The sequence below is a fragment of the Larimichthys crocea genome, chromosome XIII (genome assembly GCF_000972845.2).
Source record: "Larimichthys crocea isolate SSNF chromosome XIII, L_crocea_2.0, whole genome shotgun sequence".
NCBI classification, from domain to species: domain Eukaryota; kingdom Metazoa; phylum Chordata; class Actinopteri; family Sciaenidae; genus Larimichthys; species Larimichthys crocea.
In genome coordinates, this window is record NC_040023.1 from 47,451,103 (window position 1) to 47,465,948 (window position 14,846).

The 14,846-nt window shown below is 41.1% G+C and overlaps 1 protein-coding gene across 1 annotated transcript in view; it reads right to left on the reverse strand.

Moving 5' to 3' along the window:
* The window catches only part of igf2bp3 (insulin-like growth factor 2 mRNA binding protein 3), a 22,190-nt gene extending 13,715 nt beyond the window's left edge, over window positions 1–8,475 (reverse strand). The window contains exons 1-3 of the mRNA XM_010735762.3: window positions 7,525–8,475; window positions 6,472–6,532; window positions 681–729 (exon numbers count right to left, since the gene is read on the reverse strand). Coding sequence (XP_010734064.1) covers window positions 681–729; window positions 6,472–6,532; window positions 7,525–7,699 — 285 coding nt within the window. The 5' untranslated portion in view covers window positions 7,700–8,475. The remainder of the gene's footprint in view (window positions 1–680; window positions 730–6,471; window positions 6,533–7,524) is intronic.
* Window positions 8,476–14,846: the final 6,371 nt, after the last annotated feature.

The window sequence follows — 14,846 nt, forward strand, 5'->3', positions numbered from 1 at the left end:
CAGACAATACACTTGGAGGAAAATAAAACTTGTGGAAATGAAATAAAAATAAACCAAGAAAACATTTTGTCTTTCAACAATGACCACATGTGCTAGTTTGTGAGTGAATGCTTTTACACACTATGACATGTTTCCCATTTAAAGCACATAAGATCATGAGTAGTCCAAAAATCAATTCAACAGCAAGCTTCCAAAATGTAAAAAAAACAAAAAAGTATGTAGCCAGCACATGTAGCCATATAATGCTTAAAGATCATGTGACTTTGTTTCTCCGTGTTCCTGACACTGCCACATCACCCAAAGATCCCAATTGTGTTAAAGATTTAATCTTTTTCCTTCCGATATCTACGTTTAGTATACCATGACAATCTATCCTGGCTTTGCCAATCTGCTGTGTGGCTAAAATTGTACAAATTCAACCTAACAATCTTCATTATCAAATTTCTAGTGGTATTTGCAATCATTTCTGCTCTACCAATCACAGTTCCACCCACTGGTCAGTGCCTTACTCTGGCCTGAGCTGCACCCTTGTTCAAACGAATCATCAAGTGCCTGCTAAATTGAACCCCCCCCCAAAAAAAGGGAGGCAAGGTGACTCCAGAGGCTACTAAATGAGAGCCCAGTTGGGCTGCCCGATGGTGCCCCACCCTGGAAGCAGTTAGCAGCCTGTTAGCACTCACCTCCCACTGCATGTGAGGCGGGATGTTCCTGATCTGCAGCTTACAGCTCCTGGAGAGAGAACAAGGGGAGGAAGAGGGTGGGGGATGGATAAAGGAGGAGGGAGGAAATTGATGAAGGTAGATGGGAAGAGAGATGGGAGAGAAGAGGGGAGTAAGACATTTAGTAGCTGAAAATACCAAGTGCACTTGATGTAAATAACAGAAAAGGCATTTTATTTGAATAAAAAATATTTTTAAGCAGGTATTTATCCCCTTCACCATCTAGTGAGACAGACCAGGGTGGATAAGCTGCAGATATGACTTCTGCTTTAATTCCATTCCCCAACCAGCAGGTGCACTGAGATACCGTGGGTAAAAAATAAAAAAAAACATGGGAGAAGTGATGAGAGAAAGCGGGCAAAGGGGTGATTTGGAAATCACAGCTGGGTGGCCTTAAATGAGTTGAGGGTGCTCAAAATTAAAATTAAGCTTAAAACTATACCACACCCTTTGTCCCAAATCACCAATTGTATCACAATGAGTGCGAACAACAAGAAAGGGAAGAGAAACAGGACAAGTGAAGCTGCAGAAGGGAGTAGTAAGAGAGCACAGGGGGTTAAAAAAAAAAGGGGGGGGGGATTGAAAAGGCAAAGACACGCTATATCATTGAGTCGTTGTCTATATTATTTGAATCAAACGTGCCCTGTAGTACTGCATCATGAGGATACAACAAACGCAAGACTCAAGCCCACTTTTTAACCAAAATAGACACTTATCCAGGAGCATCCAGCTGTTGTCCAAAAAAAAAAAGAAAAGGGGGGGGGGGGGGGTCAACAGAAACCAGAGGGAATCTCCACTGGCCACGTCACGATAAATGGTAAGAATCAAAATTGCGTGGTTGTTTGTAGAGAGTGTGGACACAAGCAGAAGCAATTGGAGACTAGCAGTTACAATGGTGCTGCTGTGCTCCGTCACTAGAAACAACCAGGACAGACATCCCCAATTCATCCTTTTAGCTTGAAGGTTCGCCCAATTTAGTTACAGTTTGTGTGGAGCAGCACGAGCATAGTGCTAGATGTGTGGAGGTCATGCAGACAATGGAACTTGTGGATCAATGAGTCACAGAGTTTCACAAGTGTCCGCCTGCATGTGGATGTTGTATAAAAATGTGAGAAGAGTGCAGGTCACTCCAAAGTCCCTTGACTGTTGACACGCACAAACCTAAAGGAACAAAATGTACATATGGCTCGAGTGCTGAAGCATGAACACACACACAGTGTGGAAACAAACTCTGACCCTGATCCATTTCTACACCAGCCCTGCACTCACGCTGCACATACCTAATACATATGCAGCTAATTTAAGTCATATAGTTTGTAGACACGATTTACTGCTTTGTGTAAACTTAAAGAAAAAAAAAAAAGGTAAAGAGTTACACTACACACACCTCTTGTACTTTTACCTAAAGCTTCACTGAACTGTTAAATAACATTTAAAATGGAGCTCATCTACTTGCTATTGCTAATGTCTGTTTTGTAATTTGCTATGTAGAAGATAACTCCTGACAACATGGCAGCTTTTACAAACTAACTTTTAACTCAAGTGTAAAAAAAAAATTTTATTTTTTTATTTTTTTATTTTTTTTAAATGCACACAAGTACATCTACGCAGTAAAACATACTGCACATGTGCAACAAGGGCCGCAGTAGTTGAAATTCCTCAGCCACTACGACCGTAATCAAGCCAACAACAGTTCAACAGCATATTTCATTTGAGACATTAGGAAACTACTTAATTCAAATTGTAAAGAAAATTCCCAAATAACTTCCAAGAGGAATTCCAGCCCTTTCCGGCCCACTGTGCCATTCCTGGCTGATCCGGGCCCCCCCCTCTCTCCCCACACATTCTGTATGCTCTGCATTGCGGTGGGAACGCCAAGCGAAATGTGCAAATGCACCAAGCACTTCCAGTCGGATTAACCTATAGGTCCACACACAGAAGAAGTCAGCCAGGGTATGGGGTGAGGTGGGGGTTGGGGTGGTATACATTCCCTAGGCCCAGCCTTTGATTTAGGGTGGGTGGGGGTGTGAGTGGGGTGTGGTGTTTTTTTGGGTGGGGAGGCAATAGCCCTGTTTCAGGCAAGGGTAACAAGGGCCCTCTCTGCCCTGTGGGGGTGGGGCCCTGTTGCCATGGACACGGACAAGTCCACTGACAGGAACATGTAGAGCAGGGTTAAAAGTAGGAGGGGGGAGGAAAGACGGGAAGGGCCAGGAGTGACTAGGGTTGGCTCATCATGTAATGGCCAAGAGGAGGCCGGGCTCCTTATTTACTTTAAAAAATAAAAAGCGATATTCTACACGTTCACCCCTTTCTTTCACCGCTCAGCTCAGACTGTATGGGTCTACACTGTGAAGACACAAGTGGGTGTAGAGACACGTATGCAAGCACCAAGAGACCGCACCACACCTGTGTTCATCTCCATTTCTTAAATGTCCAACCCTTCCGAAGGACTCCACGTCAACACCATCAGGGGACGGTGTGGGACACACAAGATGTGTGCTCAACGCCCATCCACAGCCACTGACTACTCAGTATGCAGAGGTTCTGAATGACTGAACTCCACGCAGTCTGGTTTCCGCTGCCCTCTCACAGGCCTTATATGCACACTGTGCACCCAATAAGCTATATTCAACACTTGCGTTTGGATAGATTGGTGTGGAATTCCCACAGAGAATTCCAATGAGTTGAATATCAACAGTTAGAAATGACTCAACTTCTGCAAAGGCTATTACATTTGTCTCTACTTCCCCACCTCACAGAAAATACATTTTATATATAATGAGAGCAGAAACACAATGAGATCCTGATTTCAGACCAGGACGAGGGAGAGTTAAGGAACATTTGCCTGCAGTCTGGGTAAAACAAGGGACGACATTCATAATTCTCTGGCACCCCAAGTCTCCGTCCCAAATCCCTGTGTTTGCAGGTGGGGGCCCCACAGTGACCCCGTGACCCAGAATTCTTGTAATAAGAGCCAGGAGCCATTCTACAAACTGCACTGATACGATCTACACTGTTGTCTCAATTTATAGATATTCTTTTGATGCATGGTCTAAATTATATAAAAAAAACTATTATGCAAAAAAAGAAAGGCAAAGGGAGTTGAAATGTGACACTCACTGAGAACAATTGCTAGGCTATACATGTGGTAAAATAAGTCAAAGTTGTGCACATGTTTAACGTCCGTTTTCCTCTCACTCTCTCACACACAGACACACACACACACACACTTGGGGCCACCCCTCCTATCGCCATGCCATTTTGTCTCTTTCTGTACATGTGACTGAGCGGGTATGCGCATGTGGGGAAGAGCCAGCTGCATTTATTTTGTTTAATTTATCCATAACTGGAGCATAACCTTACCCAGGAAGTCAAATCAGTGTACATTGACACTTCTGCAACACAGTTTTACATGTAAAAATGGTTTAATTAAATATATATGGAATGAAATTTTAAAAAACAAAAAAAGTGACTGAAATACATTTTATGTACATGCATGTGCAGTTTTGTTAAAAGCTGGGTCAAAAGTAAAAAAATATAATTGCCATTTTAAAAACACTTCTGTCAATTTTGGAAAATAAGTCCTGTTTTAACTGGGAATGTAAATACACCTGTAAGGTTCTGATTCATGCTTAATATCCTATTGTACAATTTACTTTAAGCTTTCTTGGAATTATTTTTTATTTTTTTTTAAATAAGGCACAAGACATTGTTAAGAACGTGTGGGTGTCATCTTTAAATGCCAGATTTATAAAATAATTTTTAAAAAGCCAAGCACAAGACGTTTTCAGAAGTAGGTTAGTGAAAGGTTCAGTGAAATGTCCATAAGATGGCTGAAAGGTTTAATAACTCTGAAAAGAATACAATGCGTCTGTGGGCAAGATGTTTCCAATTAACTCAGTTTTGTTGTGTTATGTTGTTAATGCACACAGTACATTTGCAGGAGACGTTCAGCCAATGCACAGGAAGTCATTTTAGTGCTTTTGGCCAAAACTATGACAAATTCAGAGGAACGTACAGAAAAATGTTGGATTGCATTACGTATTTTGGCCATCGTGAAACAAAACAATTCATAGCATGTCACCCCCATGCTGTTTTATCTCCAAGAGACCCAAACTGTAGCCACCCCACCTTGATCTCTGTCTGCTATAGCACTTCCCCTTCCTGAAGGGTTCAAAGGTTAAACCATGGTGATTGGCTGAGCCCCCCTCCCCCTCCCTCCTTAGTTGATATTTACAGATTGGAATGCAAAGAGGGGCCCCTGTGTACAAGCGTGTGTATACACTCAGAATACTGTTCCCATTGACTACTGCTATGTTCCATGTTGTAAAGGGAGGGCACGTTTTTTACTTTTTTGAAGTGTGGCTGAAACTCGACTCTGTTTTCTGCCATGGCCAACACAGCAGGCTGCACGAAAAGACAGAGCAACGTCACCAGTTTTTTCGTGATCAGAAGAAAGAAAAAAAAAAAATATTGAGGTGGGGGGGTTTGAGGGGAAGGTCTCAAGGTTTTGACGCAAAATTCCCATCTAGCTCACCTGGTTTATTTATCCGTGCTACTATTATAAAAGCCCACAAAGCTGCCAGGGAAAACGTGTATGACCTTCAGATTGAAAATACATTTTCACGTCAAGATGTCATAAATTACCTTCTGCTTGATCCACGTTCACATCCAAGCACTTTTCTAAAAAGAGCTTTCATGTTTTCACCTCGATTTGCGAATTTTCAAATGTGGGCTGCTACTTGACGTATTAAAAAAAAAATAAATGAAAAAAACAAACAGTGGATTATTCCAACTTTAAAACACTCAACCATGCATATTACGTGTAATATCACAAAAATCCTCAGGACGATTACCAAACAAAAGCTATTTTAATTAAATTCATGAAAAGGCGTTAATTATGGCCGGATTGCGTCACCACCAAAAAATACGCACAGCATGTCAAAAAGCCTGAGCATTTTACGTCCTCTGCACAGATTACGTAGAGGCTGCAGAAAATATTTATGCTACACTTCGTGGAAATGATTCACTGAAACGTGACAGTCCAAGTGTGGCTACGGTAGTCTAACTCTGGAAACTAAGGTTTTCTGTGACTTGGGCCCTAAACCTCCCATTCCACTCGCGTTTGGGAGTCCATCTCATGCAACAGCAGCACAATGTGCAGAGGAGGGCGGAAACGCAGGGCAGGCAGGGAGAATGACGGGCAGATCCTTCTCAAATGGACGACTCCACAAGGCCTGTAACGCCTCAAATCCAGCCTGTCTGCACTCACACTCCGCACACCATTTCAAACCTAGCACACACCAGGCTTTAACTAATCGCCCTGGAGGTTGGAGCTCAAATCATATCAAAGTGGTAGCACCGTAGACTAGAATAAATAAAAAAAAATAATACAAGTGGATAAAGGCGAGCGACAAAATGCAGGCATGTTGCTGGTTAAAACCCAAATGCACGACGGTTTTAGGAGCACCCCACAGTCATGGCGAGAGGAGGGAGTACACCACCATACGCCCCTTTCATTTGACCCCAGAGCATTCAGGGGAAGGAGAAAAAAAAAGAAAGACACCTCATTTAAGCAAAATACTCACAACATTGAATTAATACTCAACAGCAACGTAAATGCAGGTTTCCGGGAAATGCCACATGGTGAAAAAAAAAAAAAAAAAAGGCTTCTGGTGGAAGAATAAAAAAAAAGAAAGAAGTGGAGCTCCCACGAGTTGAACCAAGCACTATATAATAAAACTCGACCTACCTTTGACGTTTAGGGACCGAGTGCTCCACTTCGAGAACTTTCCCATGAAGTTCAACTTTACCTAAAATAAATAAAATAAAAAGCAAAATTACAATATTAATTTCACAAAGTCTTTGACCTCCTAAATACAGGCCTCGTTTTACGCCTTTGGGTGTGCGTTTAAGGTTTGTGTATACTATTCCTTTAACGCAGGGGATTATAATATAAATACAAGCATGCATGCATGCATGCATGTACACATGGCATCGTCCTGGATATTTTCATCTTGGTGTGATATTAGCAACACAAATTTCCCAAAGTGTGTGTGAGAGAGCCACTTAAATGGCACGAGGATACAAATGAGCACCCCCAACACGTAAAATTATACGAGTTGGGCTGAATTGTTACGCCTTTGTCCTGTACGTGCAGGCCTAACTTTAATTTAACAAACCAAAAGACGGAGGGAATAATACACGAAAGCGAATGGTCGTGTGGATCTGTTAGTTGGCCTACATTTGACCAACACAATTAAACCACCTGGTGTGTCAGCATGGGCGAAATGGCTTCACAATGTAGCGAGTTGTGGCCACAGGAGAATGGCCTTATAGTTTAGAACCTGGATAAGAGTGTAAGTTCAAATTCAAACTGGTAAAAGCAGCAAACACACCACGGCCTCTGCTTCCAATCGTGCCAAAGTGGACTGTGTGTGTGAGTGTGTGTGTGTGTGGAGCCCACAATAAGGTTCACTTCACGGCGTCCACAGCTTCGCTGCCCTGAACGGCACATAACCTGCATTCGGAAAAGCCCTGGTATTCTTCATCCTTCATGATTGTGTTTACTCGACCATTTTGTCAACTCAGTGAAATTACAAGAGGTGAATTTCACTCAAACCCAGGACAGCTATTTGTCTGAGCTCACGGTGTCAAAAGGCCAAGTAAAGGTTGTGTGAGAGAAAGAAATGCTTGGATACACCCCCACCCTACAGGGCTTGAAGTAAAGGCAATCTTTACGCAATTGAGACAAGCAGCCCGTGCGTCTTACCAAATAACACTTTTTTCGGCCAAATTTTCTCACCTGAAAGAACATCGATGGCCTTCATCGCAGCCTTCTCGTCCGGGCAATCCACAAACGCATAGCCAGTTTTGACAAGAAATGGACCACTGTGCGGAATCTTCCACTGCTCAAAGATAGTTTCGAAGTCCTCCTCGCTCGCCTCAGCGCTCACGTTGCCAATGTATAGCTTATTCATGTTCTGCGCCGAAAAGGGACAATCTTTACGCTGAGGGAGAGATAGTTATTTGCTCTCACGGATGTGCAGTGTTTGGAGTAGCCTAAATCGCCTTTACTACTACGGAGTGGCTGTGGCGTGCTTCCCGGTCGTTCAAGCCACAGATAGATTTAAACTGGCAGCCTCACAGTGCGTTTGCTCTCCCTCGCCCCTCTGTCTCTATCGCGCAATAAATAAATGCTCAATTATTAATCTCGTGTCTCCAAACGATGGCGGGCTGGGTGAAAAGGAGGAGAAACTACTTTGTGTCTTCCTCCAAACCCCTTGGCAAAGAGACAGAGAATGTCACACACGGTAAGGCTGGCGCCCGCCTCTAAGTCTAGAGCCTAGAATAAGAAGAAGAAGAAGGGGGAGAAAAAAAAATCCTCTGCTATTCCGGCTTTTTTTTTTTTTTTTTTTTTTTTTTTTTTTTGAATGAGCCACGTGTTCAAACTACAAATCAGACCACACGTGAGGAATCCCAATTGCTCAATTAAGTGTTTGGGATTGGGGAAAATTGCACGGGAATCTGGGGTGGGGACAGCAGAGGGGAGTGGAGAAAAAAGGAGGGGATGAGTGGATTGGCGTTGGGGAAAAAACCTGGCGAGCTATGTGCGTAAAGGGATTCCGTGAGAACCCAGTGTATCTTTACTAGAATCACATTCGTGTGCCTTTCTCTGCAAAGCCTCGATTCTCATTGGCCGGCGGAGGAATAGTAAACGGCAGTGCGCTCACGCACGCCCATAGCAGGCAGACGCTGATATTGCGGGGGCTTGTGCGCACGGCTGTGCTAAGTGCGCTGTACAGATGACACAGTAGGAGGAAAAGGGGGCGGGGCCATTCATAAATGATGTTGCACTATATTGTTAAATTGCATACTGGACACATTTAATTTTAAGAATCTTGACATGGGAGGGCTCTGCGCCGCTCATTGGGCCCTCGCGTAATATGGGAATGACACGTACTCCTATCCACATGACGGCATCCATCTTCTCCCAACTAGAGTGGAGCCATGCCCTCGCTGATCCACAACTCAAAGTCCAACAGCAGGCCCGACTTGCCCGTGGACACACAAAATGACATTGAGGGGGGTGTCTTTATGGGTCGAGATGAGTGCTGCCATGCCATTTGTTTTTTTTTCCTCCAAAACTTTCATAAGGTTTTGGCACAACGAGAAAGCCGTGGCCATGTGGAGCGAAGGCACATGGCGAATCCTCTCTGCTATACCTCCGGCATGGACTTGCATTTACTGGAAGAGGGAGGGGTCTCCTACACAAAAGTGCCCCTAGCGTTTACGTAAAGCACAGCCCAATCTAATCACGTGTGGAATACATGTCTAAAAATATTACACAACTACCAATAAGATCCTTTTTTTTGTAAATCACAGGCGAAGGCCGATATTTTACGCATAGGGCAGTGTGCAGAGAATGGGCACTTTGCAGGGCTGACGGGTGGCTGAGTACATACCTGTTGATGACACAGAGGTCTATATACTGTCAGAGCGTAATATATTCAAGTTTTTCAACACCAAGCATCCCAAAATTAAAATACACGCAGTTTCATGCTTACCAATATATCAGAAAATAGAAACATACATTCCTAAAATGTAAAGAAATCTAAATATGAAGGTTGTAATGTTTCAGATATTTCAGAGTCAACATGGCTGGTTAACTGTATGCTATTGTGTGATACTGAGCGATGACCCTAAAGTTGAATTAGCACAGTTTGAAGAAGTACTGCAACATTATAAACTCCACCGAGGTAGAATATGCTGGACTGGATGTTTTAGATTTAGATTTAGACTAGCAACCAAGTGTATTTATTTATACTTATAAACTTTAATCCCAACATAATCATACTGAAGATACGACTTCATACGTGTGCTCAATAAACAGCGTATGTGACAGCATAATAATAATAATATCTCATAATAATTTGAGATATGAGGTCTCTCTGAGGATCCTGTGTGGACATATGCAAGGGCATCATGTAATTCCTATAATTATCTTATATGAGTTATCCTATATGAGTTATGAGTGGTAAAATAAAAAGCAAGTAGTAGCCAAAAATGTAATTGTAAAAAGTTACAAAAAAAAGCATTAACTTCATTTTGATTTTCCCTGTGAGTGTATGTCTTTCACTGCAAGCTACATATTTTATTTGTCATTTAGCCTTCAAACAGCTGGATTTTTCAAAAGTTGGTCAAACCAGGAAGAAAAAAAAAAGAAGTGTTGGAAAAGCTTAGGTGGGTGTAACCTCCACTGCAGCCCTGCAATTGCCAGTGCAAAGAGGCATGCTTTGAGCTGAAATGATGGTACTGTGTCCCTGCAGTGTTTGCTAATGAATAGAACTAGGTGTGCATGCTCATGTAAAGCAGGTTACAAAGGCAGTGTTGGTTTAGTGGGCCCTTCAGCCACTGGCTCAGACTGGGGCCATGGCTATCCCAGTGGGTTTACTCCTCTACTGCTGAACAAACACACAAAGCGCTCTGATTGGTCGGGAGCTCTGTCCAATCACGGCGCTGCAGACCCGCTCCGTACTACTGCTGCTGGCTCGGCCTCAACGCGCTCATTCATTGGCTCCTCGGCTCGACTATTCTATATGAATCAGCGCGCCAATTACGCATTTCTCCCCATGTTTCCTCTGTTGGGCTTTGTCATAAGACATAAAGATGTAACGAAACACGAGGCTGTGGACAAATCCGCGGCGCTTTTTACAACTCTTCTCAGTGTTTTCAGGGAGTTTAGTCTGTGTTTACATTTATGGATCACACTTATAACTAGGTTAAATGAAAAGAGAATAAAAGAAAGCGTTCAAAAATCGCTTTCAGTGATCTCCACACTTACTTTGAATCATCTTATAATTTGTTTCAAGTTTCAACTCCCGAAAAGTTTCAAAATAACTTTTCATTCAGTGCTTAGATCCATATTTTCTTTCTGTATGGACCAATATAAGAGATTTATTAAACCTGGGCGCTTTCCGTTGGCCTATTTAGGCTCATACAATTTTTTATAACCTAGTTTATTTGGCTTTAATGATTTCCACTGCTAATGAAATAACGAAACGCACACGCAGGAACTCGGTCTAAACATGCCCTGCATGCCTTTGCAGAGGCGGTGGATGTGTGCGGTTTGAACGTATATAGAGAGCAGCCATGTAAGTGCTCGCCTGACTTTTTTTGTGTCGGTTTAAATGAACCTGCTGCATGGCTGCAGCCTTGTCTGCGTGTGTGGCTGCAGGCTCTTGCAGGAGGAGTAGTGAATGTATCGCTGAGGAATGTACAGAAAGTCTCCCCGCCCCCAGTTTTTCAGGACTCCTCTGCTATGGACAAATTCCATAGGGGGCAAACTGACATAAAGTTTCAGACTAGACTGCATCCTATGTGGGAAGATTGCTGCGGTTAATGTCAGTGTAGTGGGGGGGAAAAAAAAGAACTGACAAAATCGATCTGGTTAAACATAGTCTGGGATATTTCTAGAGAGAAAGAGAAGGAGAGAGGAGAGGGAGGAGGTAGATTGTTTAAGTTAAATCGCAGCTTATAGCCCAACTTTGAGCTGCTGGCCTCACTCCAAGATGTAGATAGACTACGTCGCCAAGCGCAAGGCTTCTTTACAAACCCCTTTAGGCTACACTGAATCAAGGGATTCTGTTTTCCGGTGAGATTGTTTTATTTTTTTTATTCATTGTCAGGCGATTCTAATCTTTAACAATGTTTTCTTTCCACTTGAGTTGCAACCATTAAATCCACTGGCTGACCGCTTCGGACAGAGTCAGGGAACAGTGTGGTGGTGAACGCCATGTTGAGGAGAATCTAGAGCCTTACAGTAACATTAACTGATGGAAACAATGTCCTTATCGTTGTTAATGCAAGTCTCCCTTTCTTCATCTTCTTCTTCTTCTTCTTTTTTTTCTGTTGTTGGTCCTGACATGTGTTTTCTATTTACATCAAGAGGTTACATGCAAGCTCCCCCAAAAAAATATTGGATGTGTTTTTCTCCACAGATTCTCCTGTGGGGTGACACCCTTCATCTCATTAGAAAATGGCGGTTTGTTCCCCCTTCAAATACACACCATGCCAAGGATTATTTCTTTTTATCAGTAAATAACGAGTTATTGCTAACTTCTAAAATATTACAACATATTCAAGCTTTTAGATATATATACATATGTGTGTGTATATGTATATTACAATGATACAAGTAAAGAAATATGCTTTTTTTCATCTCGTCACTTTCACTTTTTTCCCTCTCCTCCAAACAAACGTAAAATGCTGAAATCAGTATGAAAAAGTGAACTTAATTTGGATCAACGTGCACAGAAAAGATGACTTAAATGTAAGGATATTTTTAGGATATAATTGGCATATAGTTTGGTTAAAAACATCTCAGAAAAGCTATTAATAGTAGCCTAAACGTCACCGTCATACTATTGTTTTGTTTCACAAGTGGCAGAAAATCCCTGCTTTTTATTTTTTATTTTAGTGAAACCATTTGTTTTAATTGCAAGTTTTGTGTGTCCTGCACACACTGCATTTCAAACTCTGCATGGCGTGTGGAGGAAATAGCTTGAAATTCTCATTTGTATTATTTCAACAAAAATCTATTTTTTCCTAACAAACATCTGTTGATTGATGTGTTTCTGAGTAAGTGATCCTAACATGGGTGCATTTTTATTGTTGCTGAGGATTTGTTCATTGCAGCACAAAAAAAAAAGTCTGATGAAAGTGGGTGTTTTCAGGCACAGTCACATGAATATTTGCAGACTTTGTCACACATTGCAGCTATACTGTGTGGCCATGCTTTTAGCATGTAGCTTTGTGAATACTTCCCTTGAGGTTGCTGCTGCTGCTGTTGTTGTTGTTGTTTACTGGTTTCAGCACCATGGTTGATTAGTTGCACTGTGATTTGGTGTTAAGAAAATCTCTCTTGAAACAACTCAAAAGCAATCACTTTCTTCAATATCTTGTTTTTCTGACACATGGTTAGTTTTGCCTCAAGTTTTTACACTTTTGCAGTTTTACACTGGATTATGTTTATTGCTAAATAAAAGGCATGATTTCTTGATACATTGTATATTCTCTCATGGAAGGACTACTGCAAATTCTGTTATTTACTGTATGTGAACGTTGTTAATCAACCTGATGATTTTGGTAATTAATTTCAGTAAAGAAAGACATTATTTGATGTGGTTATTAGAACCAGTGCCATTTTCTACTGTTAATGCACAGTAAATGAACTTTTCTGCTGTTTGAGGATTGCAACTTGTGTTAAAATATGATATGTACATTTATGCAAAACATTGTCTACAAGTTGCAAATAGTTTTTAAATTGCTAATGAAATATTTTAATGTGTTAATACAAACTGGAAGGCTGGTCAAAAACAATTAAAACACACATCTGGCACAGTAAATAACAGTTTTTTGGTTGATTTTGGACACATTTCTTTTAGCTATAAACAGATAAATGTGTTTACCTTCCATAATAGTCATTTTCAGAGAACATATTTCACTGATTAAGATCAAGAACTTTACGTAAGACCAAAATAAAATGACAGAAAGAATCAGGTGATATTTCTTTCTTCTACTCCTGATGATAAAAAAAAAAAAACTAGTTAGATAATCAACATGTGCTGATTCCATCTCATGCCCAGCAAACAGTTGTTCATGTTTGTGAATGAACAAACATGAAGTGGAGCCTCATGTTTACTGCTCAGACTTGAACAATTTATGAGGTGGGGAATTCAAGCCTTCACCTCTTCCCCACCTACCAGTCATTGTGTTCAAACCATATAGAAAACATGAACATGCTGTTGGCTGTTAACTTTCAGACGTTGTCCTGCATGTGAGGAGTCCACAAATGCAATGATGAAAAAGCTACATGTTCTTTGTTAGAAAACCTCCACAGAACAGCTACATGATAAAGTTGGTAGAAAAGTGAGAAAAGATGGAAGTAGTATATTTTATGTAGGGTCAGAATAGACCACGTCTTCTCTCAGAGTGTAACAATGATTTAGCTCATCTTTTCTTTCTTTTTTTTTAAGTAGGTGTGGACTACTTCCTTTGTGCAAATTGTTTAAATTACTCTTGATGTTGTCCTTTCTCTGAGCCACAAAATAACATGTGTGTTTATCTTTCTGAATATTTGAGTCCAAGTTCTATAGGTGAGACGGTCGCTGCATGGAATCCCATTAATATAAAACTATACCCATTCTGTCCCCTACTGGTCAACCTATTGGATGATATCCCCCGCTACGATACCTGAGTTGCTATGCATTTTCACTGAAGAAAATTAAATTCATGAATCACAACCATGTGTAACCATAAAATCAAGTGAATTAACTGGATTTTCTTCCGTCTGCATCTGTTCTCTACAATGTAAAACTGCTAACATGAGACTATGAATTAGTTTATTTTTTATACAAACTTAGACAAGAAAGATGTACGAAGGAATATCAATGACTAACATAAAAATCTTAAAGGTGATAGACATCGGACTATGACTTTGTGTTCAGTCTTTATTGAGATAGACCTCATACTTTGAACCTTGTATCCTTCCACTGGTGGTTACCTTGGAACCATATGAATCATCTTTGAGTCGGTGTGAATGAACGCATAACTCCGAGGGGCCCCATGACATGATAGAAGTTATTAACCCCATTTAAATGAAGTGCCTTATTATTGAGGGTAAGGTCTACAGATAAAAAGCCCTCCACTCCTTCAGGTTTACTTTTGTGATTAGTCACTCGGTTTCAAGATCTTGTTTGATTCAACCCAGTCAATTCAACAAAGACTGGTCATATTGGGGTGATGCAAGTTACAAGAACTTGTTGATTGCAGGAAAATGGGACTGGTAAACTTGTCTTATGTAGAACAAACATGGTCAGCTTTCATAATGCAAAGCATAGATTTGGTTGCTTCAAACATGCAGATGTTCTATTAATGTCATTAAAAGTAAAGCAATACCAATCTCATGAAAATGAAGATGTTACTTGGTAATGAATTTTGAGCAAAGCACAGTTTTGTTTTTACAGTGACTATGTACTGAGAAATGTCTCTGAACAACCAGAAGAATGCTTGTCTAATAGTCTGTTTTCTCACATGTGAACTTTGCATCTTATGTAATGAAAGCCA